Source organism: Ciconia boyciana, chromosome 10 (assembly GCF_034638445.1).
Source record: "Ciconia boyciana chromosome 10, ASM3463844v1, whole genome shotgun sequence".
Classification (NCBI taxonomy): Eukaryota; Metazoa; Chordata; class Aves; order Ciconiiformes; family Ciconiidae; genus Ciconia; species Ciconia boyciana.
This window is the reverse complement of record NC_132943.1, coordinates 39,496,975-39,524,684: the sequence shown is the minus strand read 5'-3', so window position 1 is coordinate 39,524,684 and position 27,710 is coordinate 39,496,975. Positions and strand designations below refer to the sequence as shown.

Below are 27,710 nucleotides of genomic sequence, written 5' to 3'. Positions count from 1 at the left end.
TTTTTTTTTTAAGAAGTTTTTAATTGTATCTTTGGGAGAAGAGTAGGTCAACAGGATGGTAAAAGAACAAAGAAAGTAGAGAAGAAAAGGGTGGAGGAAAAACTGTAGAAACTTGAGGGAAAATAGCAGGCAAAGTAATGTTGAAAGGAAGAAAGCGCTGTAACACAGGAAATGTGTGGCAGCTTTAGATGACTGTGGTTCACTTATGCCAGCTTGGTCCAAAAAAAAAAAAAAAATCTAACAGTGAACCAAACAGTCCAATGAAACCATTTTTGTTTAACTAGCATCATCCCTTTGCAGTACTTGAGTCCTGAGTGTGATGCTCTTATGCAACAGAATACAGATGAGGGAAACATGGAGATGAGTCTATTTTGAATTCTCTATTGTGAGAGATTAAATACCTGGGTTATGTGCAAAACATATCTGTGATTAAAACAACTCTTAATGTTGATAGTACACTTGATGAAATTAGGTTTCAATCTGATGCTGTCCCTTTAAATTGATACTGAAGGAGGAAGGAGCTTTGAGTGCATGATTATGAAGTCAAGCTTTTCAGTGGTAACAGAAAATTTCAAAGCAATGCCCTAAGACTCCTCAGAAAGGAGTGAGAACTTGATAGATTTTTTTTTTTTCTCTATCACTCACTCTTGAGACCTTGCCATCACTCATCTTAAATCAAAAATCAAAGCAATAACTCCTTCCTTCTGAAAGGAATCTGCAGCTAAGGCTGGAAATGTTTATAAGCTGGTCAGTAGTAAGGTCTGTTTACCCTCCTGTTCGAATAATGCTGAAATGATTGCTTTTTTAGACCGTACCTTTAAAACTTCAAACATTTTTGCTAGTTGCATCAAAATAGTAAGAAACAAATCACTTTTGACAGACTATTCTGAAATAATGATGCGTGTCACAAACCATAAGTAAAACATTTGTCAGAATGATACGATATTTTCACAAAGGGGTTGTGCACACTGTTAAACTACTTACACCCGGTCTGCAAGGGGGGATGGCCAGTCTGAAATCCACTGTTACTTCTCTTTGACGGCTTTCAGTGGAAACATTTCTGGTTGCTGAGGTCCTGAACTCTTGGCCATTTATGCATAAAAGTGAACTGAAAATGGGCTAGATTTTGCTTTCTCATCACCAGAATCAATGTTTTCAGGCAAGGTTCACAGAAAGGCTGGTGGGAGTTGTCCCTTGACTGGATGTTTGACGGAAAATCTTCGCTTAGCTTGTTGTGCACTAGAGGTCTGTTCCTTTAGACTTGAGATTCCTCCTCAGCTGCGTAACGCGGGCTCTGATGAATTGGGAGACTTAACTGGTACAAAGTCAGCAGGGAGAAGTAAGAAGCATATGGTGTGTGGGTTCTACAAAATGTATTTCCTACACTTTCAAACATTTAAGCACATGCTTAACTCTAAGCATTTGAGCCCTGTTGGAGTCAGCATGGTTGCCCATGCCCTCAGTGTTTGCAGGACAGGGATCACAGTACTGCTTGCCTTTTTTTTTTTTTTTTTGTAATTTATTTTATGTTGCTCCAAAATACATAGTGAGCCAGATTTGCGTTTATAAGCACATGAAGGTATCTGTTCCTGTGTGAATAAGACCTACTGCTGCTCTAAGGTGGGCACAGAATATTTGACCCAGCAGTCTGTAAGCATCACCTTTGAGAGGAAGAGCTTTCAAATCCCTGAATTGTGCCAGTTTCAAGGAAGTGTTTGGAGGAAAGTGGAGCCTCTCTCTCATGCATTTGAATCGCATGGGGCAATCGCATGCATTTGAATTCAGTGTCAACAATGCAGGCTGTGCCTCTGCAGTGTTGAGTCAGTAAGACTACATACCCTCTCTGCTGTGTGCAAGTGCTGTGACAAGCAAAGGAGTCTCGGAGGGTATGCCTGCTGTGAGAAATGCAGCACATTTAAAGACACATACTACCTCCAGAAAAGGCTGTGCACCCGTTTAGCAGTGCCCCAGCCGGAGACCAGCTCTGCTCCTGGACAGTGGAGAGCACATTACTCTAGTGTTGTGCCATGCCTTGCTCATCACCAGGCTGCAGCCTGGATGCAGGGTGGGACACTGACCTGGAGCCAGCTTCTCCCGGTGGCGCTAACTTGGTCAGAGCCAAGTGAGCGGTACTTGCCTGATGCTGTTTCCGTCACGTTTGTGCATGATGGACCCCAGTGTGTGGTCCCTGCTGTGGAATTTTATTTTATTTTATTTTATTTTATTTTTCATTCTTAGTTTTTATCCTGGAAAGTTTTGGGTGTAGTGGCACCTGGCAGCTGGATTTCCAGAACTTTCTGAAGAAGTAATTTAATGGTGCAGCACACTAGTACTCCAGTTGAAGTATGCAGTGACTCCACTTACCGCCCAACAGACCTCTGGTCAAGCTCCTCATGGGAAACTGAACTCAAAAAAGCTCAAATCTCTTATCTAAAAGAGATAAAGTCCAAAACCACCCATTCAAAGCCTGTTGTCTCTTTAATCATAAGAATTTGTCCTGGCTCTGGGGAAACGTGTTAACAAGACTCATAATGTTACGTTCTCTGTTTGGTCACATGTAGCTTCCTTAACATGGCTTCCTAAAGCAAAACAAGCATGGGGGGAGTTTCAAGGACATGGTGGTTAGTGCAAAACTCTAGCTAACAGCCCGTTAGACTTCCTTAATAACAGGGCCTTGATTTAGACTTCTGGTTATTTCTTGCTGTGCCAGCCGAACTCAGTGTTTCCCCAAAGAGATAGCGGTTGGTTGTGTGAGTTTGCGTATAGGATTTGGACCTGAATATGCACTGTTACACTTCTGTGCAACAACCATTGATGAAAATGTCCCTACTCTAAGTATTTGTCTGGCTTTATGTTTGGAGTATGGATGTGAATGTATAGAAAGTTTGTGGGGTTTTTTTTTCTTTTTCCAAAATACCTTTCTTCATTTGCTCCTGAGTCCTGCTTCTCCAGTGAGAAGTTGAGAGAATTTGTTGTATGCAGCCTAGGTGTTGTCATTGTCTCTCAGGAGGGTACAGTGACAGAAACCTGTTTCATCACAGGACACGGGATGTGCTACCATACTCACATGAGCCAAGTCAAAGCGTGTAGCTCAGTCCTGCAGTAGTAACCTCAGGGCTGAATCTGCCCTGGCAGCAGTCAAGTGTTGTTCACTGTATTACACCGCAGTAAAATTGGTTACAGAAGCTGTTGCCAAGTCCCAAATAAGACTTTTGCCTGAAAGTGCCCTGTTAAATGTGTCTGCTCCTAATGACTATAAAATGGTTCCTGGAAAAACAGCTGTGGCAGTTTATGCTGTTAATGTCCTCCCTCTGCTTGCTACTGTCCCGCAGTGGGACTCTGATATCCTTTGTTGGTCCCTATAGCTGCATCTCTCACTTCATTTTCAGAAATGGCTGAGACATTTCAGCAGAAGCTTTCCAGAGGGTATCTGCCTGAGTGGTGAAAAATTGCAGCCCAAGGGTTGAAAGTATAGCAATGCTGTAAAGCAATTGAAAGCAGCATCTTCCATAGGAAGTGCAGGGGAAGTATAACAATGGGAATCATTGTCATACGATAAATGTGGGCATGTATGTTGTTATGTATGTATGTTGCGCTGTCTCTCAGCCTATGCAGTCTGCACAATTACTTAAGCTAAGTCGGCTATAACCTAAAAAATTTGTGAGACCTAGCAGACCAACAAAAGGCATTGAAAATATGTTGGACTGTAATTGGATCTGCCCTGAAGCAGGTCAGACGTGCATTCCAGACAGGTGTTTGCCGTAGCCATTAGAAGCATTGTAAAATTAATGTAAAAAGCAGTGTATTCACTGTAGTATCTCTCCTGTTACCACAGCACAGCTTGTACTTTCAGAAAAATGCACAGCACAGTATGAAGTCAGCTTTTAAGTACATTTATTTACTTGACAATGATTAGGAAAAACAGGTGGATTGTTCTTCTCTGGCTTCTTTTGTTTTGTTTTGTTTGAGGGCATTTTATGGTGAGAACAGTTAGAAGCAGAAGGTTAGGAAACCAAAGATTTTTTCAGACTTTGTCCCTGCTTACAGAACTCTTTCTTTATCAGGTGCATATGTTCATCTGGCTTAACTGGAGCAGTAAAATTTACCCTGGGCTTGCTGAGTTGGGGCAGCAGATCTGTGATACTTCTCTGGAACAGGGAGCATGTTTCTCCTGCGCTGGGCCTGAGGGATAGCACATGTTATGTAGAGCACTGGAAGGGGACACTGGCTCCCTGTAAGTGAGCTTCTCCCGGTGCTCTCTGTGGTATGGCCATTGGCGCTCAGGAAGCTCATGTGTTAAAGAACAAATCTTCAGAAGGAGTATCTTTTCCTTTCTGCTAGATACTTAAATCTGATATAAGGAGATAATCAATATTGCTTCAAATGCTAATTCTCTTGTTACATGAAGTCTTCAGCAACAAGAAGAGGTTATCAAGCACTGCATTAGAAGGTGCTGATTCCACCACGTGGTACAGGACTCTTAACGACACAACCTGTTAACATGTTTCAGAGCCTCTGTAAGCAGCTGAGGGAAGGCCTCTTGACCAATTCTGATGTTCAGATTTCCTTTAGAGCATGGTTTTGGACTCAGCAGGGTGATGGCTCGCTGTCAGCTCTGCCCAGCTCCAGGACCCCAGGGGTCTCAGGAGTTGCCTGTATGCCATCTCTAGCATCTCAGGAACAGTCTGGCCAGGGATGCTTGACCATGTACTGAACTGGTGTACTAATTAACGAGTGCTGGAAGAGAGTTGTGTCCTGGACCACTCTGGGTGGAGAATAAATTTTCAACATGGACATAAGTATGGCATTATTTTACTGCTAGTGGCACATGCACCTTGCTGAGTCCACTGGTTTACAAACTAAATGGTCAGAGAAACAAAACCAGTATCAAAGGATGCTCTTCAGGGACCGTCATGCTGGCTAATATTTATGTTCAGCTGTCAGTTGTAATTGTTAGCAATAGCACATCGAAGTAGGAAAGGGGGAAGTTAAATACCATCTTATAAGATGTGCTGTAGGTGTTACTCAGAGCACCCTTTCTTCTCACAGTCTTGAGAACTGTTTTTTCTTCCTCATCCTGGAAGGCCAAAATGCAAATCCTGCCTTAGTTGGATTTTGAGTTACTTTTCAGAAACAGCAGTCAAACTAAAGGCATTTCAAACATGACTGCAGAGTATGGATAGATCAGGAAACAGTTTTAGGTGGGATTTTTCAAAGCCATCTAAGGAATGAAGGCGACTTAAGTGACCTGTGAGAAGTGAGCGGCTAGTTCCCTTCATCATCTGTGTTGACAAGTGCTTTTAGCCTGGATGTAACTATGCGCTGTATCGTTACAGTGACGGCCGGCTCTCGTGACTTAAATAAGCTCTATGTGTCTAAGCATGTTTTGGCAGTCTAACGGCAGGTGCTCTGAGGGCTTCTTCTGGCCTCTCGCTGTGGGTTAGCAGTTGCGGCTCCTCAGACCCCTATTGGCATAGCTCTGCTGACAGAAACCAGAGTCATAGGTCTGCTGACGGCTCACTGGGACCTACAAACTCACCCTTCTTCTTGGGTGCGCTATTGTGTTACTAAATGCACGTGACAGATCAGTGTAAAGCATTAAAATAACATTTATGTCATTGTTTAATATAATTGTTTAATATGGGGTTGTGTATATAAATCACAGGAGTTGAGCTTAATGTGGCCATAATTCAACCGCATTAAAAAGGGGCAGAAGAGAGGAATGATCAACGTGACGTGATTTCTTTATACAAAGTAGCATATCTGAGAAGTATAGTACTGAGTTGAACAAGGAAGGCTCAATTGAAGTCACTTGCTATTCTCTCTGTGACGATGCTGGGGAGACACAACAATGGCCCTGCCAAGCTACCTGCAAGATGAGCTGCCTTCTGCATCCAGGTCTGTCTTTTAGCAGCCTTCTCCTCGGCTATATTAACACTGTAAGCACTGCTGTGAATAGAATATACGTGCACAGCCTTGGTTTTAAGTAACTCATCTGAGATCTTGTAGTACCCTAGCCTCAGCTGGACAGGGCTCACCACAGACTGCAAAATACATCTTAGAGGTAAGGGCAAGCTGAGCTCCACAGCTGCTACCTGTGTCTAAGCTGGCTGGCTTATAGCTGTCCTGAGTATGGCTGCCATGCACTGCTGTGATAATTAATACCTGAGCAGCGATGGTAGCATGAACAAACTCTAAGAAGAGATTTGGTTTGGCTGGGAAGTTACTCTCGTGATAAGACTTCTTGCTCCTGCAGATAGGTGAAGGAGGGTGCCTGATGTCCAACAGGAGCCTTTCAAAACTGTCACCACTCCTGTCATTTCTCAGATGCTAGTGTGAGCACATGATGTTACAAAGACTCTGACTCCTAGGGGAAAGATAAAGTACTGTAACGTAGTAATTTCTCTCCCCTTCTCCCCTTTTTTATTTCAACCTTCAAAGGATTTTTTTCAGGAGAGAAAGAGAAAGTGATCTGGGGCCCAGTTCCCACTTCTGCTCTAGGCTTCCTCTGTGACTGTGGGTAGTAGGTTGTGCTTTTCTGTACCTCAGTTTCCTCTCCATTAAATTAGAGTAGGCACCATTTTAAAATCATTTGTGTAGTTGTGCCAGTTGAGTATAGAGACAAGATCTGCAGACATAAGGCTACCAAAAGATATGGGAAATTGCAGAGGCTGGTTTTGAAAGATGCCAATGTCAGACAGCCAAGTCTGTGAGTTTAGGTGCCTTACCTGATTAATTGTTTTAGAAAATTTAATTGGGAACCAGGCTGCAGAGTGCTTAAGTGCCATGGAGATTGTAGCTCTAGGGTCTTTCGTGTCCAAACAGATTTTAAAATGGGGACTAGTATTCCTTATTTGCTGAACAGATTTTTAAAATGGTACTAAGTCATAACGTTTCTGTTGTTGTTTGTCTGTTTTGTCTAATTAGGCTCTGGCAGAACAATTGCAATCTCTTTTACTTTGTGTTTGTGCTGTGCCAGATAGACATAACCCTGAATTTAGTTCTCCTGTAGATGCGAGTTCAATAAAAATAACAATGCTTTTACTAATGAGAATAACTATGTGAAGCCAGGATTCATGCTAAATTAGTATCCATTAGTGACTTAGATCTATAATGAAGGTTTCTTTGCTCTCTGTTGTGTGTCTCAATTCATTACAGAGCAGTCCATAATATTTTATTAACAACATTTTTATTTTTTTCTGGAACCATTGCCCAAAACTACTGGAAGAATATGCGCTTTCCTGTAACACCAGAATGAGACAAATGGTACTGCTTGCTTTTATTATTGTACGGAAGTGTCTTTCCTTTGGACTCAGATAGACTTGTAAAAGGCAAGTAGCTGGAGACTAATGGAGCACATGCTTCAAAGCTTTCCATCTGGTCCCTTGGTGAGCAAAAAGAATATACTCTCTATGTTCTAATCAGTCCTCATTATAAAGAAAAGTACTCCCGCTCCAAGTTCCTGGAGTAACTCTTACCTTTACCCAAAGAGGGAGAGGACAACAAGTGCTATCCCCTTACGCATCTGCAGGAGAAAAAGAAATGGTAAAAAGAAGAAATGAGGCAGAGTAGTTTTGTGCTCTGAAACTGGATAATGCACCTGTCAACAGGTATTTATTCTATTGGCCTTCAATGACATTTTCTAGTGACAGCAGAAGAGAGGCTAAAATTGTTTCAAGGAGCCCCCGTACATATGAGTTGAGTGAGCGAGAACTATATGAATTTGAATGTGAACAAAACTACTTAAATTAAGATCCCTTTTCTAGTTTGTTACATTGGAATCGTCCTCGGAGCTCCTCCTCCAGTCATCCCATCAAACAGCCCCTATTTAGTAATTTATTTATTTCTTCACATACATTTAGGAAGAAAAAGGGAGATACTCCCCCCAATGGAGGCCATCTGCTCTTTTCTTATTGGGGGGGGAAAAACCTACAATTAGTGTCTTGTTCATCTTTTTGTTTTAACAAAAAAAGAGAGGGAAAGAAAGAGAGAGAACTATTATGCAAATAATCTGCAATTTGGTTTCAAATATTCTTTGTACGATGATGAGCAATTTCCTTAAATACAAACTCAGCCTACTTGCCAGGACTTGTTTTTGCCTTAGTATAGGGAAGGGAAAAAAACCTTTTATGAGTTGGGGGGGGGCATGCTATGTTCCTCTGATGCAAACTTTTTCTTATCCTTTTTTTTTTTTCTATCTTTCTTTCTGTGGCACTATTACAGTTGTTATTCTTTAAGTTGTCAGAAAGATGTCCTATAGGTTTTTTGAGAAAGAAAGAGAACCAAAATAGCTTTACAAAGCTGCAGTTTCATCTCACTTTTCATCGTTCCATTGCCATGATGAAGGGGTCTTCAAATGGAGGACTCAGCTTCGTGAATGAGAGGGAGAAGCTTTCTCCCCGCCTTTTTTGAATGCCAGTTGCTTGTAATGGCAGCATTACCTCTAAGAACAGATATGTAGGGTTTTTTAAGGAGCTCCTGTGCTACTTGTCAGTGGTACAAACTTTACGGCCAAATAGCATAGCCAAGATTAAGTCCTTCTGGTCCTCAGTATTATACAACCTAGCTTGCTAGCTGAAAACCTCTGAAAACTTACGATCTGGAAAAGATAAATAAAGTGTAGAAGAAAGAAAGGAATATTATCTCCTGTTCATTCTGTGGAAAGCTGAAGCATGGAAAAAACGAAATAACTCACCCAAGATCTATTGGTAGAGGACTTTGGAAGAATCAGGAGCTGAGCTAAGAGGCAGATTTAGAAAGCTGCTGCTTTGTGTAGTGGTCTGCTTGTGGCAACATCAGGAGACAGGCAGGACTGCTACTGCAGCTGGGCTACTGTACCATCACAACCGCTAGTTTAGGCTGTTGCTGTACAACAGTCATACAGACAGCAGCATGGTCACGTCCTAATGGCTTAACAAATCTGCTGACTTTCAGTAGGACTTATGAGCATCAGACACTTTTGAAAAGCTCACGCTAAACCTCCTCATTCTTAACCCTTTGCAGGTTGAACTTTGGGAAAGCTTTAATTGACATATGAATATTCTGTACTTAAGCCTGTAAAATACTGAGCATAAAATCTCTGATCCAGTAAGGCATTTTAGCACAGCTTAATCAAATATCTCACCAAATGAGGCCTAACTGCCCATCTAACTATGCACGAGTGGCATAGTTTGCTTGCATAAAAAAAAGCTGATGCCCAATGGATTGACCACAAATTGGAAAAATATATTCAAGAAACAAAATTAAGGGAGGTAAAACAAGACCAATGAGACCTTTAAGCAAAGTCAAGTGTGTGACACCTCTTTGCTTCTGTGGCTGTAACAGGACAGGGAACATAAGGCAGTTCAGAATTTCTGATCTGAGCCTTCACTGGATCTGTTCAAGTAGTCTGACCCATTGCTGGGGCTCATTACATCAAGCATACGTTACGTGAGACTGGATTTTGCCTAGGTGTGCCTAGCACTGGATAGACAACACAGGAATTCATGGTACTTAGAGGACACTGATCCCCTTTAGATGCTCTATAAGAAATGGGAAATGTATGCGTAGAGTCTTTAAGCGCACTGGAGTAACTGGGTTGCTTTTGTTGTTACAGGAAGCTCTTATCATGGCCAGCATGGACCACCCGCACCTGGTGAGACTCCTGGGTGTCTGCTTGAGCCCGACCATTCAACTAGTCACTCAGCTGATGCCCCATGGCTGCCTGTTGGATTATGTTCATGAACATAAGGATAATATTGGCTCCCAGCTTCTGCTAAACTGGTGTGTCCAAATAGCCAAGGTATGTCATTCATGCTGTTCTTTTTTTGTCATTTTCATATCTAACTGAAAAATGTGCCATGCAAAAAAAAAGATACAAAAAAAGTTGTTTGGGTTTTTTGGATTTTGTTTGTGGGGTTTTTTTCAGGTGTGTTTTTATTTTCAAGAAGGTTGGGTAGTTCTTTAAATACACACTATTTTGGCTGCTTACAGTACTGTAGATTAGTTGTTAATATGTAAACAAAAGTGTTTTTCTTGACTGTCTTTCCAACTCAGGGTTAATGGGGGTCTTTCAGGGGAAAAAAGAAGTGGGGGAAGAAGCCCCGTGTGACATCTGGGACTGAGCACAGAATGATTTTTCAGCCTCTTCTACTGTTCAGTGTTCATAGATACTGATTTAACCTGATTGTAGTTTTCAACCTTTCTGAATCTGCATTGCCAGTTAAATTCTGATATGCCATCAATTGCCTGCCCCCACACTGCCAAGAAGATAAATATTCACTTCATGCCACTCCTTTGGGAACCACCACGGTTCTGCTGTGTTTAAGACCTATCACAACAGCTGAAGCTGGAGGGTAATATTGCTCGTCTCTGCAGAATGGGAAATCTCAAGGGCTGGATCCTGATTTGCTTGCTATGGTGTAATGCTCTTTGCCTTCCTGTGGGGTTTTAGGAGCAAGAGTGAAGCCATTATCGTTCAGATACAGACTGCACTTCAGCTGAGGTGGAACGGAGTATAGGTCATAAATGCCGCCCTAATGTAATCCTTGCACAATGTTTTACATGTATTTTTACGTATGTTTAGATATTCAGTGCTGTACTAAGACCAAGTTATTGATAACCGGTTGCAAAGAGTAACAAGATCTGGGAGTGTAGGGGGCCATAGTTTTTATCCATTTTAAGGGCTCTTGCAACCAGAGTTGTGTACAATGATGTTACTATGACTGAGAAACTGGAACCCACTTTTTATTTAGTTATTTAGAAGTTATTTAAAGTTTTAGATTATTTTGGTGTAAATGCTTGTAACATACAAATGTGTGCCACAGACTGCCCTCTTACATTAAATCTGCAGCCTTAAGTGAATTTGCTACAACATCCATTAAGAAATCTTAAGTTGTAACGTTAAACTTTTAGCACTGGAGAGAAACCTGGAGATTCAGCAATTGTTTTGCTGGATAGAATAGCAGCCATGAAGTAAACATTCACTTCTTTCAGAAACTTAAATACAAAATATTTTCTTGCAAAAGTAAGAAAACTGAGAAATTCAGCTAGCCCTGAGTTTTTGCTCAAGAAGGGGAGGAGTTTGAGGTTCATCATTAATAGGGACTTCCCCCCCCCCCCCAGGGTCAAATCTGTTGTCAAACCTGCCTGAAGGTGACAGTAGATGAAATGACCATAATGCTGGGTAGGGGGGTTGATCCACAGAAGGGGTGGGGGGAATCCCAAACCCACATTCTGATGTTGCAGCATTTTGTAGATGTTTTTATATCTGCGATTCTGCCGTGCTGTGGTGGTAAAGCAGCCAGAGTTGCACGGAATATTGGAACACACTGATGGGGATTGCTTGTATCTGGAGACTTGCAAGGGTTTATTTAGGGCTGTTACCAGCCCGAGGAAGGTGGGGGAGAAAATATATATTCCTGTTTGAGTCCTTTCTCTCAACACAACCTCCTTCCCATCTGTTCTCCACTCTCTTGATTGATAGTGGCCATTATTATTTATTACAAAACATTTACACAGTGACATACGTGAAAAGATAACCTACCTTTATTTTCACTTTATGCATGCATATGGCCATTGACTCATTGTACTAATAGCTGTACTTGTTTGCTATGGACTTTATGTGGGCAGCTGATTTAATGAAGCAAATAGCCTGATCCATAGTAGAGGCTTACAGAGCTGACAGATCCATGGGAGGGTCTGTGGAAGGCAGGTCATGGTTTTCCCATGGTGATTCTTATCGAAGTGAAACAGGTTCTAAACTGACTTCCATTGTGAATGGTTTCAGCGTAATGTGGGGATTGGTTTCAGGTACACTCGTTTGAAAATCATTGCCTGCCAGTTTTCTTGATCACCATGTGATGTGGGAGAAGAAGATGAAGTATTACAGACATTTGAGTTCTGAGGTGCTGGGTAACCAAGCAGTGCAAAGACGTGAGATCATACACGTAATATTAACTGATGAAGTGTCAGGAAGAGAAAGGGAGATTCTTTATAACAAAAGGTGGCCTATTATTGAGCGTAAGTTTAGTGAAGTTTAATTAGTTTGTTGAAGTTTAATTAAATTCACCTTCTGCATCACAATAATCTTTAGGTTAATTTTGCCTTAGCCTCATGTTGCAGCGTGAAGCTTATCCACTTGGCTACCCACAAAGGGGACAGCAGTAAGTTACTGTTTTCTTGGAAGAGTGCAGTGCTTGGTACATAGGGCTGACCTGTTAACTCTGGGCCATCACAGTTTGTCTGGGTTTTCTCTTTGGTTTCTTCATGTGTCTCTTTCCCTTCTCTTATTTTTACTGCAGTGGTTGGTACTGAACATGGAGAGAATCAGGACGTGTCTGACAGGGAGTTCTGCATTTTGATGCTTTTGCGTGCATATCTGGTATTTAGTAGGGGATCACTTGTTATAGTTGAGACGGTCACCGCAGGTACTGACTACTTGCATACCATGCCAGTATGGTGCAATCCTGTTGCGGAAGTAGACTCCAAAGAACTAAAATGTACCTTTAACTCTCTATTTTCTTCTTGTCTTTGGAGACCTTGAATGACAGCTGTGTGTTGAAAATCTTCCCGGTCAGGTTGCATCTATGCATAAAGATACGTATCTTTATTATTACATAGGAGGCTATATAGGACTGAAGAGAGGAAAGAGGGAGGGACATATGAGGCTGTGCACACCGCATAATGTATAAGAGAAGTGCAAATGTTTTACAGAATTTTCTGCATTGCATTGTGCTTTCCAATGGGATACAGGAATGCCTATTTCTTTGCTGTCTCTCAGACTGTAATGTCAATTGGTGTTAGAGGACCTACACAGGAAAATGTTTCAGAACTGGTAGGGAGAATAATCTTTGAGATCACCAGACAAAGAGTCCCCTTATCCCAAAAAGTGGAATAAACGTGCTAGTCCTCTGCTAGCAGCCGGGCAGTAGTAATACTTGTTTTCCACTCATCTGTCACATTTGACAGTGACTAGGATTCAGTCTGCAGCCTGCAAACAGGAAAGATTCAATTTGCCTACAAATAGACCGTCTCCAGAGGAATGAGCGCAGAAGGTGGCTACTGCATCAAGCACAAGTTTCCATTCACTGTGGGAAAGGTCTTGTATCCCACATACCTGTATCCACTGTGCTCACGTTTCAGGCTCTGCCATACAGCTTGAGAACGTCTCTCCACATCTGGCTTTTCTAGACTTTTGGGAATAATTGGTTGTGTCTTTCTGAAAGCTACTAAAAACATGATTAGCAATGTAATAAGAGGCAAAAATGATCAGTGACCTCCCAGTCCTATTCTCTGCTCCCTGAAGCAGCTTCTGGTATCTTTAGTTAGATACATCTTGCTACCCTCACCTTCCCTCTTTTTATGGTGAGCATTTACCCCAACAAGAAGAGAACCGAAGGAACTGGAAACGCCTCGATTCCAAAGTTCAGGCTGATTTTTACGAATCGTTTAAAATCAAGTTGCTGCTGCAATACAGTTCCTCCCTACTGCGCTTTTCTCCATCTGCCAATGTGCAGGCATTTATTTATTGAAGTCATTGCTTCAGAGTTCACTTGTTCTGCCAGGCTGTTCATTTCCATATGTCTCTACTTCTGTACAACTAGATGCAAAAACTAGTTAGGCGCTATGCCTGGTTGCCAACCTGCATATGGCTCTGGAGATCATTTCTGAAGGTTGATGATAGGGCAGTTATTAAATATTATCTACTGCCAACTGAAAAAAAGCTTGGATGCTTTTTATTTTGCTTATACAGATTGTGTTGAGTTTATTCTGACTGTTATATCATTGTAGGGTAATTGTGTTCTCTTTCCAGAAGCTTTAGCTTCTTATTTTATGGATGAAAGTTATAAAAATAGAGTAGCCCCCAAGCGTTCTGCATAAAACATGGTTGTTAGACAGCAGCTGTGTCGAAGGGGGTTCTTCCCTTCTGCTTTGCAGATACACAAGGCATCTCCTTGTGTCTCACTTCTGCGTGTACTATCTCACTTAGGGACTGAATGTTTAACCTTTTACCTCTGAGTTCAGCACAGCAGTTTTATGTGGAGTTTGATGTCCAGTAAAGCAGTAAACTATGCTCACGTATCAAGATTCTTCCTAGAGTGGGAGCAAGAGTGACTAGCTTGGTGGCCTTAGGGTATGGAAGGATGGAATAATACTTCATGAACGTCCATGGTGTTGGCTACTTGAGAAACAGATTGAGAATCAAATTTTGTAAGGTTAGCACAAGCCTGGAAGTGAATTCTCAGTAGGTGAATTATGTCCTTGTCAGCCAGTGTATGACAGATACATGTAAATCAGGAAGCTTTAACAAAAAAAAAAAAAGGTACCATCTACATTGATATTTCAATGTGTTTGATATAATTTCTCTTAGCAAGGGCTGCCCAAACACACTCCCTGGCAACCTGGAGGTGTAGGGGCGAGGACATTCTTAACAGAAATGCATTCAAGAAAAGAAGAAACATCTCGAGGTTTCTAGTCAGAAAGAGTTGGTTACACTCTGCCACTAGGTGAGGTTAACTATAAGGCACCTGTGTTTGAGGCTGTGTCCGCTCACCATTACTCTAGTGGAAAAATTAGCCTGAGTCATGTTGGAATTATTTGTGCTGTGCTAGGCTCTGTCTCTCTCCAGGACATGTAGAAATGCTTTTTTGCTTCTGTAACTTTGCATACGACACTTGCTAAATTCAACATAGAAGTTCAACCCAGGCAGCCTCATCTGCTCTTTTACTATTTTTTTGTGGTACAATTATGGTTTCATTCTGCTGCTGTTGATTTGTGTTACATCTGCACCAGTTTTGCTGAGTAGTTTTTGAATGCAGAGGAACTTTTCCTGCCTGGAAGAAGACAAGGCAGAGGAAGAGTAAGAAAGGAAGCAATCTTCCTCAAACAAAGCAGCTTGCCTGTGATCACCTAGCCTGTGGAGGAGAGCTCAGCTCCCCTGGGTCTTAGCTGGTGCCCCATTCTATTCTGCACTGTATCCCCCAGGGGCTTCCAGACCTGTCTTTTGCATTCTGAGCTATAATAATTCATTCACAACCCCTCAGAATACTAATGAGGTAAAGCAGAAGTAGGTTGATACAGTGGAATGTCATGGAAGGAAAACCAAGTAGTTCAGGGGATTACTTTTTATACCTTTTCAATATAAAAGAATTCTCAAATTACCTTAACTGAAGTCCTGCACAGCATCAGTTATCCAGGTATGCAGGCAAACAATGTTTGAAAACACTCTAGGATAGAAAAAGAGAGAGGAACTTGGGGATCGAATTTCAATGAAGCAGATGCACGTCTTCAAGTCTGTTGAGTATTATTCCAGCACACTTGCAGTCATTGTTCTCTCTAAGGATTCTCTGCCAGCAGTGCAGATCTGCAGCTGGGAGTCTCCAGGAGCCATCAAGCCAAAAGCACTTGCAAAGCCTCCTTACTGCTTCTTTCTGCCGCCCTGTTATCTCTCCCTTTTAGCTGGTTCACGTTACAGGGCTCAGCGCCCTTCTGCGATTCTCTTGGCAAAAAGGAGGGTCTGTCCGCTGCCTGCTCCTGAAGCCTCTCTCCATGCCAAGCTTTTTAGAAAGCTGTATTTCATTACTGCCCAGGGCAGTGCTTCTCAACTGGATGTAAATTCACAGGCTGTGTGAAATTCAAAGGATATGTGTTGATTTATGCAACTGAGAAGCTGACCCAGAAGCTGGTTACAGCGCTCACCTCACATCCCAAATTAAATGGGTTTCGGCCTGCACTCCTCATGTATGGAGTGAGGGAGGCTCTGAGCAGGGAGGGCCCAGAGGCAAGTGAGGTCCCCTTGGCTGCACTGGGAGGTGAGGAGCCTTTCTCCTTCATCAAGACTTGATGGATTAGGAATGACTTCTTAGAGACAGCTTTTGTTACTCTGCTGCAGACAGGATGAGAGAGAAGTTGTGTAAAGTGGGAGGAAATGGGGGTGACTGGACAGGTTGGGAAGAGGGAGAGGATAGTGGCTGTGGTTCAAGGTCTTTCTTTTTCATTAAAGAAGCCTACCCTACAGCTCAGTGACTATTCGATCATGGAGTGAACAAAGGAGCTTAATGACAGTCATCTATCAGCTGTCCACATTTTAAGCTTCAAGATGTCTCTATTCCCAGAGCTCCTTGCCGTGACAAGGCTAATTGTGTAATTATAATGCTATACCAACCCCTCCTGACGTGCTCACACTGGCAAGGACCAGGGCTAAGGGCTGTGATAATTATCACTGCAAGCAAGTACATTAGCATAAATGTAGTTTACTAATGGGGCTGCTCTATTAGGAAGTGCAGTGTATAGAAGACTAGGATCTAAACCAAGGACTATGAAATTAAACCATATTGAAACAAGGCTTTAATTGTGTGGAGGAGCAAAATCGAAATAGGTGGGGAAAGTATAATTTTATTCTCCTGAATCCCTCTGTGCAGTTTTCTTTTCTTATTCCAGTTTATCATGACTATTTTTTTTCACCCTCCTGGAAAGCTTGGATATCCACAGATGGCAGATTGAAAGGAAGGATCCTTTTTCTGGTGCCACTGGAGAGCTCTCACTGAAAGAGAGGGTATGCCATAAAGTCTCAAGAGGGGAATTATCCCACCTTGTCCACACCCAGGGACTTCTTTGGTACTCTGCTCCCTGGGTTGCAAAGGTTCATGTGAACTTGAGAAGCCCTTGCAACAAAATTCAGGTGGATCTTGCAGAATTCTGCATCCTAGCTTTTAACTTTTAAGTGGTGGAAGGGGACAGATTTATCTTCTGCTGTGGTTAACTGGACTGTCTTGGGCTTTTGTGAGATGCTGAAGAAGTTTCTTTTGATCCTCTGTTATTAAGATTTTTTTTTTCCATCAAAGGCAGGGCAGGAAATAAATGTTAGGACTTTGGTCATTGTGTCTGATTTGCCATGCTCAGATGAATGTGGGCACATTGAGTGCAGCCATTGCTAGTATGCAGAGACATAGGATCAGGGCCTGGCAAATCTTCCTTTGGCTGTTAGTTGCTGTGGTTGGAAATAATTCTCCAAATAAATCAGGGAATTGGATCCTATTAAAAATAATTAGAGCATCTCTGTGGTTTGCGCGTTTCCTTGGCGGGCACAGTATTCCATGTTTTCCTGCACAGTTACGAGTTACGTACCTATTGATGGAGACTTTCATGCAGTTTCCCCACCTTTCTTCACCAATCATTTTATCTGGAGTATTGAACTGGTATAGTAACTTTTTAATTTTTTCTACCAAATCCAGTTGTCCACAGGATGTCTTTCCTGTGAAAAGCCTTAAAATGAAGGAACACATGATAAAATTAATCAACTTAAATGTTGAACAAGTTTTTTTCCTTTCTTTCATTTCTTTCTTTCTCCTTTTGTCTCAGACTGACTGTCCGCTCACCAAATTCACATACTGTCTTTCTCTGTAATTTTGTCCTTTGCTTTCTTCTGTCATTCCCCTACTTTTACAGTATTTTGTGTCAGCCTCTGTTTCCTGTTGCTCTTTCTTCAGTGTCATAATTTCTCCTTCACTCTCATCCTCTGGCTGCTTGGCTCCCTCTAGCTGGTACCTGTTCAGTGCTCTGAAAGAGCACAGGAGCATCGTGCCTGCCACCTACCAGAGTTTTTATGTTGTTGTGTCTCATTACAGGGTTTGGAGAGGACCTCAATTTCCTCGTTTCTCTCATAATAATGCATTTGGTTTTGAGGCTTTTAATACCAGCTAGCTGATGATTGCATTGAACCCCATGTGCTGTTCTAGTTTGTGCGGGAGGGATAGTAGAATCTGGAAGATTGCATCAGAACCACAGGAACAAAAATGTAAGATTGGGTTTATATAAAAATTATAGAGATATCTTTGTTCCAGCTTTGTACTCTGACCTCTGATTCTCTAAGGCTCTTCTGCATGCTATAACAAACTCAGTTTGATAGTATTTGAGTTGTTTACGGTCTTTAGAGTGTGTGTGTGTGTGCATTTGGTCATTGGCTCTAGAGCTGGGTGAAATGACTCAACCTTTGAAGGTGACTATCTCTCTCCACTGACTACAGTGTCTAGAAGACAAGCATAAGCTAACCTTGTAGCTTTCTGACAGCTTAATTTACAGGGGGATAAATGTGAAGAGTGCAGGTGATGACAAGGACACACAGGGAACCTGGGACAAAGCAGGTACTGGAGGACTAAGCTAAGGTCGGAACTACTAACACAAGTGTGGTTGGATTTCTTTTCTGCACAGTATGGTACATACTGTGTTAGTGAGCTGTACCCTTCTGTACTGTGTCAGGTCCTGTGAGCAGGGATGTTAACTTGCTTTTAGCTTGTCAGTGACCGGGAGAGGTTTATAATGAGTAGTAATCATTCTTTCTCCAGTCTTAATCTGACTCCTTCTGGATTATCTAGGCTTCCTCTTCTTTTCCCCCAAAAATCCAGTGTTCCCAAAAACAGCTCCATAGTTCATGGTTGTTAGAAAAAAAGCAAAGAGGCAGATTTTTCAGCCATTTGCAAATCACATCAGCCTTTGCAAAGGCACAGAAATGCACAATGTATTGCACAGAGATAGACAATTTATTGTTTTGTTAAATGAAGGCTGCACTTAGCGCTGACATTTATAGGGTCTCTGATACTGGGGACCTGACAGCCGCAGGCTACAAAAGCCCCAAAGGCTGGCTTTGCCTGAACGTACCAGCCTTCTCATCAAGTACGCTGAGCTGCACTGTGGGGGGGGGGAACATTAGATTTTTTCCTAGCAGTCCCCAACAGACTGGATTGGGAAAGCATTATTGAAAACCACTCCTAAATCAAATTCAAGATATTATAGGAGCACCTACTAGAGTCTGTCAGGATTTCCATTATAAGCCCATATTTTTCAGGTTTATAACTTGACCATAAAATTCCGCTCTGGACTGTGACTTGGCATAAAATGTCTCAGCCCAAAGCATTTTTTTATTATTATTCAAGAAATATATTTATTTGGCTATTTTTAAGTTGCTGGAGTTCAGAAACAAAAGCTGGCTTTCTCTCTATATATATCCATAAATTAAAATGCTTTTTTCCCTAGTGAATCCCTTCTTTCAACATTTTATTTTATAACATAACTTATCCTGCCTGGATAACTACAAAAAACGGATGGTCAAGACATTGATGTTTAAAGTTAGGACCCCCCACATTTTTGCAGAGTAGCACATTATGCACGTGCCCCACAAAAACCTGCTCCTAAAACTACATAAGAGTCTTCAAGAAACTCTGCAAGACCATTTGCAAAAGGTTGTGGGGCTCTAAAGGATGTGCCCATATTTGAATAGAGCTTAGCTTTCACATTTAGCTATATCTCCAAGTTCTCCTGTGCAATCCAATGCTCGGGCATAAATCCGGTAGCCTTTGGTACAAGAAAAAAGAACTGGCCTGTTGAAAGGGAAGGGAGATGATTGGCAAAAGCCATTCCAGATGAGGACTGTGGTCCGTAAGTATGAGATCAAACCTAGGAGATGTTTGTTAGCAGAAGAACTACTGACCATGTCCCAAATCCAGATGTATCTTAAAAACCCAAAACTGTCCACTCTCCACGTATAACTGCTTCTCTGTCCAAGTGGGACCCAGGAGTAGCAGAGGACTGAAGCTAGTTGTCTCCTTGTCCTAGCGTGACTTGCTATATCAGGAGCCCATGAAAAAAGTATGAAAATGGTAGTCACTTGATACCCCTTTATGAAACCTTGGTGGGGTATATCTCAAGCCATAAATGAGACTTGAAGATAGCACCTTACATCCTGGTACTTTACTGATACATTCCTTCCATCCCAAAGTAAAGTTTTACAGAAACACCGGAATGGGGCACGCGACAGAAAATCTACTGAAACTGAATTCCCTTGAGAGACAGCAATGAGTACGCCCGCAGCAGTGAACAGCAGTCAGTTAAACAGCTCCTCAATAAGCTGGGATAGAAGGGCAGTGTAGCTGAAAGAGTGCACTTCCTGGGGATACTGCGCAATCTCTGTGTGTGCTCCTGTGCGATGCAGAAGACCAAGGTACGTCTGCTTAATGAAATGGGAGAGGAGAGAGGGGAGTTCCAAGTGGCTGCTGGCACCGTTCCAGGTGCCATGCCAGCCCTCAAACCTTCATGACCTTCGTGCTTCCTTAAACTTTACCCCTGTCTATGGGCCAGAGTAAAATCCTCGCTGCTTCTATTTTTCTTTACTAACTGTCCATGTTAGCAAACAGAGGGGATCGTATTCCACGCAATGCATGACTTAAACCCGAAGCCCTGCAACACATTAGTATCTTCTGATTAGAGGGGAAATAGGATTGGTTTATGTATCCCATGAAAAATATTGGGCATTAAAAGAATGCATTGCCCTGAACTGGAACAGTTCTGAACAGTTCTGAATTTTCCAAATGAAGACATTTTTCCAAGACCTTTGAAATGTCTTCAGACTTATAGTGCCCTTTTTTCTTAATTAATTTTAAAACAAACTGTTTTGAAACAAAAAAATACAGCTGACTTTCATAAACATTTTTGTTCTGGGTTTTTTTTTTTTCAAAATGGTATTTTGTCAGGTTTTCACACATATAACCAAAGTCAGTTTTGGAGAAGGCAACTTTATTTTCCAAAAAAATTGTTTTGACCACCATTTCCTAGGAGCCTCTGTATATAACCAAAATACTACACTGTCATACAATTTGGTTTGGTGTTTAGGCTCAACTTGCATTACTTGCATCATGAATTCCTTTACGTAGGGACTTGCCTACAGCAATGTCTCCCATGTCAGCATTCAGTAAACCAATCCAAATTGCATGATACAGTGGATGGGGAGAAATAAATGAAATGTAAGCTATCAGAAGGGGACTTGAAAAGGCAGAAAGTACATGAATTTCCTCACGTTTGGGAGTGGAGATAGTTTCAGAGCTAGGTGTCACTGAAGGAGGAGTTTGACATCATGAGTAGACTGGAACAGTACAGTGCAATGCTGTGAATGATAGGTGACGGTGATCTTAAGTTAAGGCTTTTGGAGGTGGCACAAATAAGAGTATGCTACCATGCTTTACTGTTTTCTGGGAATTACTGTGTCAGCTCAGGCTGCCGGCACACATGGTATAGCACATAGTACTACATCTTTGGTGCTCCCTGAGAGTGGGGGATGCGGGGGTCCCTGTGCATTACCTTTGTGTGCACCACTGGTTCTGTGGGTGAGAAAGCTTGACGTGGAGTCCTGTTTTGTGTTTGCTGGCATGTTGCTGCCTACACACGTGTGCGTGTGAAGTCATAAAAGACCTTTGCAGGTCTGTGATGTGAAGCTGCTGGGACTCAGCTGCAGGCATTTCTGAATGTTGCACTTACGGCAGCTTGGAATAATCTCATCCTGTGCTTTACATTGTCATTGTTGCACCCCCCTATCGTCCTTGGGCACCCTCAAAATGGTACTGTCTTCCCACCTTGCACTCCTGATACATGTCTGCTAAGCAGGGGAATATCGTTGTCGTAGTAGATGAGGAAATGCAGAGTCAAAAGACCAGGTGATGTGTCAGGACTCTGAGGTTGGAGCAGATGTCTTTATTTTCCAAAATTTAGGGTTCATTTCCTAACCTTTGAACAATCTTTTCTTTCCATAAGGCATAAATGCTATTTATATACACAAGACGAGTAGAGAATTTGGTGTTTCTGAATTGGAAGGAACATAGATTACTCTTTCTGCAATTGTCGTTTTGGGTGTTTGGGTTTGGTGGGTTTTTTGTTTGTTTGGGGTTTTTTTGCACATTTTCAGATTCAAATACAAACTTTGGAGTCCCACATAAAGATAAGTCTAAAATACACCAGCCAGGTCACGTCACTTTCGATAGAGACAGGATGTGTCATTATCACTATATGAAGCTCTGACTTTACCTCTTCTAGATAACAGTGAAAAGCGTCCACTTGTATCCAAAAAGTGACATCAAATTGCAACAGATACAGTGGTTTGGGGGTATGCAAAGTTCATCATATGAGAAGAGATTAAATGTTTGGGTGTATTTAGTTTAGCTAAATGAAGCTTTGTATGCTGAGTGTTAGCTATAAATTTAGCATGGTTAAATACCCAAGAGGAAAACAACTATGTAAGGTAAAGGACAACACTGGCATGAGAATGAATGAGTCTTAACTGGCTATGAATAAATTTAGAGTGGAGATTAGAAGAAGGGTATTAGCCACTATAAGTGGTGAGGTTCTCAAACCTTCTAATAGAAATAATGGAGGCAAAATAATGAATGACTTTTAAGATGGAGCTTGAATAAGTTTATGAAGCAGATTTGGACTGAATGGTATGGTTGCTTTCAAGGGGCAGAATTTGATGACACGGTTGCTTTTAGTTCCCTGTTTTAAAGCTGAGCAACAGGGCAAGAATAAACAATGAAAGGAAGTGTTCCCACGCTTTGCTGGGAGACAGTCCTAGTCTGAAATCTGGAGCTTCTGCAGATAGAGATCGAGTTGTGTTTTTGCACTTTGGATTGTTTCTTGTTTTTCTGTTTCTTGCTCGCTCACCTTACTCATTCTTAATTCAAATTAAATCAGATTCTGATTCCATTAGCTGAACTGAATAATGCATTACTCTGAGTTTTCATTGAAATCAGCAAGCCTATTCATGCAATGATGATGCTATTCTTGTGAGTAAACATATCAGACTCAATCTCATGTGTGTTCAGCCTGCTTCACCCCAAAAAAAGAAAAAAAAGAAGTTTTCACTTTAGCTCTCTTTTCCTCTTGCCTTTGCCTAGGGCTTGCTATCAGTAATTCATGGTATGTGTACAGTAGGTGGAAAACACACATAATGGAATTATTTAATGAAGACTTTATTACATTTAAACGTAAGTGTTCTAGTTTGTGTTGGAGACTAATGACCCGCAACGTTTCTTTTGCAAAACTGATGGTTCAAGGAAAGGATGAAATAACAGTGTCTTTGATTTTGGCTACATTTAAAAACACTTCATTACATTTCAGAGCTCACCCACCTGGACAATATTTCATTGAAGAGGGAATTTATTCCATATTCTCCCAGTCTTTTCCTATCTATCTTGCCTTCCAACTCTCTTTGTTTCTCGTGAGATATTCAGACCTACATGTCTTTTTGGACTACCAGTATTCACAGAAAAATGTCTCATATTTTGTGTGCCACAGTTCCTTCTTGCGTCCCTCCGATTAGTTACGAATTCTTTTCTACTCTGCTTCTTACAAGTACATCTTGTTACCTCCTCCTCTGCAATCTTTCCAATTTTGCTCTTACTTGACTTTCTTTCCCATATACTGTTCTTGCTTTTAAGACTAAAATCTTAATAATGGTGTTATGCTCTGTACAGTTCTGTGTATCTTGAATTGTAAGACTAATAATAATAATTCTTTTTACATCTCATTTTAAAGCCATGAATGTCAGAAAGAAAGGAAATTTAATCATAGAAATGGTAGAAAAACTTTGTTTTGACAGCTCTATATTGGTACTATGTTGTGGGGTTTTTTGCTTTGCCTCCCAAACTGAGGTAAGCATAGATTCAATTTGTGGCCTTTTTTTTCCATAGAAAATTGCAAAGGCATTTGTAGTCATCACTAAGATAAACAAAGCAAAACAGCCCACTTCTTTGAATCGAGTCCTGTGCTTCTGAAGCAGATCTTAACAGTTGAGAAGATACTTGGATCCCTTAGTACCTTACACTGACTTGGTCTTGTTACTTGATGTTGCTGCCGAGGGGCTAGATTCAGACATTTGTATGCATCGTGTCTGGGCCACTGACATGTGTTGTATATAATAGTGTCCAGGCAGTTGAGCAGTGCACGAGCTGTTACTGTACTTCAAGGATGTTCTCCCTTTTCTGGCCAGCAAGCCCGTGAGGCGAGCAGAGCCAAATGGCTGTCGTTGCCCAGTCTTCTCTTTCCTGCTCCCCATCGGTGTTCACAGCAGCATCGATGTTGCTTGCAGCCCTGTGTTCTCTTACACGTGGAGGTTTCAGTTCTTGGCAACCCTTACACAGGATTATGCTTCTGTGCAAGGTGGGACATCCAAAATAGGCTTCCTAATCTAGAGAGGGTTTTTGTTTTGTTTTGGGTTGGGTTTAAGTGGTCGTTGCTTCTCCTCATTGCATTTGTCTTCCATGCTGTTCTGAACAGGCTCTTAGCTGGGAGTTGGCTTTGAAGTTAATGGAGCTACACTGAGTGTGCTACCTGAAGGGTTGGGATTCAGGGTTTTTTCCATGCATGTTAGTTAACCGAGCTCCTTTTTCTTTAAATCTGTTTCCTATAAACATAAAGAGAAGGAAAAAAAAGCAGAAGGACATTAACAAACAGGAAGGAATGTTGGATACCTGTGCATTAAGCAAAACCTTATTTAGGAGCCCATTCCAACTTGAATCGGAGATTTGTGACATATTAACAAGCTTTTTCTCATGAAAACCAGGCATTGTGAGTTCTTCCGCCTCCTTTAAGCTCTTCCACTTTACCAAGTTGATCGTTAAACAACAGTGCCTTTATTCAAAAAGTGTTGTCTTGTTGTTTTAATTTCATTAATCAGAGCTTCCTTTCATTATTATGTTAGTTGAATCACAGACTCCATTTTAGTGCGTTAGTTAAATCATATTAATTTCTTTTTAGTCTTTATCTACCTTCAAATCACTCCTTACTGTAGTCTTTCTCACTGTGTTTTAACTAATCTTGAGGTGACAGTTTTTAGGAAATTTTTATTTTGTCTTCATGGAAAACCGTTGTAATACAGTCCTTCAGAAGCAAGCTGGGGAAAACGTTCAGTTACCCATTAATAACCTGCCTTTGCATCATCAGACTCTTCTTTTACACTAGAGAAGTGTTGTTTGGGTTTTGATCTCCATGGAAATCCCAGCCCCAGAAGCACTCACAACTCCTTGCTGTTGCCTTCCAAAGAGGCAGGATTTTACCTGGGAGTGGTTATCTTTCATACTCAGCTCTGGTTCCTTTCCCATCTCACATCCTCCCCTCCTTCCCTTTCTTTGTCAAAATTTCAGGGTAAAATACATCTTTGACATAGTCACAGGCTTTTCCAGCGTGCTGCAGTCCCTTGGCCCCCAACTGTCATGCTTATTAGGTGGAGACCCCGGATTCTCTTTGTTAGGATAAGGCTTTAAACTGCTCCTCTGTGATTGAAAAGGCTGACTTTGGTTTAGCACTGTTCTTCCTCGGGGACTGTGACAGAGTTAAGCGATGGTTAGAAAGTGATCTCAAGAAACACACTTATTTTAGGATTAAATTGCAGAAAATGATAATAAATAAGCAATCTTAAAGCAAGCAGGCTTTTGACCTTTTGTCTAATGCAGTCCTACATGACACCTATTTTCTGTGTTCTCTGTCTCTTACAGGTGAGTTAGAAAGGCTCCCTCTATGGAATAAAATAATGTCTCCAAAAAGATTTGGAGTGGCTTTTAAGTAGCTTGTGGTTTTGTCCAGTTCACCTGGTGATTTGTGTTTTTGTAAAAATCTCAAGGGTGCTTTACATAGTGTTTGACTTTCTTTGGAGCTGTTTTCAATTTGACTTCCAGTCTTTACCTTGGCTGCTGCATGAATGGGTTTAAAGAACTGATGAGAAACATATGAGGAAGCTCCTTTTGCCTGACAGAGCTGGCCAGCTATCAGGATTTCAACATTTGAATCATGAACAAGATTATACTTTCAAAAAGAATCTGCAAAAATGCGCTTGGCGTATTTCATCTTGAGAGAAACTCAAGGAAGTTCATTTAAAATACCTTCATCTCGTATTTTTACTTTATTTCCTGGAAGGTGTACTATGGTATGTCAACTTTATCATATGATAACATACCTGATTGTGACATAATATAATATATATTTATATATATTAACCAATCTGATCTCCTTCTATGACAAGACGACCCGCCTAATGGATGAGGGGAAGGCTGTGGATGTTGTCTACCGGTACTTCAGTAAAGCCTTTGACACGCTTTCCCACAGCATTCTCCTGGAGAAGCTGGCTGCTCATGGCTTGGACAAGCGTACGCTTTGCTGGGTAAAGAACTGGCTGGATGGCCAGGCCCAGAGAGTGGTGGTGAATGGAGTTAAATCCAGTTGGTGGCCGGTCACAAGTGGTGTTCCCCAGGGCTCTGTGTTGGGGCCAGTCCTGTTTAATATCTTCATCTGGACGAAGGGATTGAGTGCACCCTCAGTAAGTTTGCAGATGACACCAAGTTGTGCGGGAGTGTTGATCTGCTTGAGGGGAGGAAGGCTCTGCAGAGGGATCTGGACAGGCTGGATTGATGGTCCGAGGTCAGTTGTATGAGGTTCAACAAGGCCAAATGCCAGGTCCTGCACTTGGGTCACAGCAACCCCATGCAACGCTACAGGCTTGGGGAAGAGTGGCTGGAAAGCTGCCCAGCAGAAAAGGACCTGGGGGTGTTGGTTGACAGCCGGCTCAATATGAGCCAGCAGTGTGCCCAGGTGGCCAAGAAAGCCAATGGCATCCTGGCTTGTGTCAGAAATAGCATGGCCAGCAGGACTAGGGCAGTGATCGTGCCCCTGTACTCGGCACTGGTGAGGCCACACCTCCAATACTGTGTTCAGGTTTGGGCCCCTCACTCCAAGAGAGACATTGAGGGCTGGAGCGTGTCCTGTACTCGGCACTGGTGAGGCCACACCTCCAATACTGTGTTCAGTTTTGGGCCCCTCACTCCAAGAGAGACATTGAGGGCTGGAGCGTGTCCAGAGAAGGGCAACGGAGCTGGGGAAGGGTCTGGAGCACAAGGCTGATGGGGAGCGGCTGAGGGAACTGGGGTTGTTCAGCCTGGAGAAAAGGAGGCTGAGGGGAGACCTTATCGCTCTCTACAACTACCTGAAAGGAGGTTGTAGAGAGGTGGGGGTCGGTCTCTTCTCCCAGGTAAGAAGTGATAGGATGAGAGGAAATGGCCTCAGGTTGCGCCAGGGGAGGTTTAGCCTGGATATTAGGAAATTTTACTTCACTGAAAGGGTGCTCGAGCATTGGAAGAGGCTGCCCAGGGAAGGGGTTGAGTCACCATTCCTGGAGGTATCTAAAAGCCGTTTGGGTGAGGTGCTTAGGGACATGGTGTAGTGGTGGTCTTGGTAGTGTTAGGTTTACAGTTGGACTTGATGATCTTAAAGGTCTTTTCCAACCTATATGATCCTGTGATTCTGTGACATAATGTTATCATATCTTATAATATTAATAAAATATAATTAAAATATGTTTGAAGATACTTTTGATGAGCGGCTATGTCATTGCAACACGAAACAAGGAGATGCTTTTATCAAAGAAATAAGCTGTTGCAGTGTTCTTTAAGCAGTAGCTGCTTTTAATGCTTGTTAATATTGTAAAAATTTATAAAAAAGAAATTGATACCTTCACTATGAATTTTTTCATGATACGGTGTCACATTAGGATTAAGGAAGTAGATGTGTTATAACAATATAAAATAATATATGAATATTTGAGGAAAGGGAGAGAAATAAAAAAAAGATGTTAAAAGCTCTTTAACCATCTGAAGGACTAATATCAGGATTTTACCACTGATGTAACATGTTCCAGAATGGTTGTAATAATTACATCTAAAGCTGCTTGGAGAAACAACAAAACAACCTGCATTTGTGTTTTGGGGGAGGCTGAAGTGCTCATATGCTGTGCAGACTGATATTCTGCGGGGCTTGCTCATCTCCAGGTTCTGGGAGACCAGAAATCCTGCATTTCCCTGCACGTGCAGACTGTGCAACACGCCTGAAGCTGCAACACGTTCAGGACATGTCAAACTAATGGT

General features: G+C 41.8%; 1 protein-coding gene across 1 annotated transcript in view; it reads left to right on the top strand.

Annotated features, from left to right (window-relative positions):
- The window catches only part of ERBB4 (erb-b2 receptor tyrosine kinase 4), a 400,745-nt gene that overhangs the window by 290,978 nt on the left and 82,057 nt on the right, over positions 1 to 27,710 (top strand). Inside the window, exon 21 of the mRNA XM_072874979.1 lies at positions 9,596 to 9,781. Within this exon, the coding sequence (XP_072731080.1) occupies positions 9,596 to 9,781 (186 nt within the window). The remainder of the gene's footprint in view (positions 1 to 9,595; positions 9,782 to 27,710) is intronic.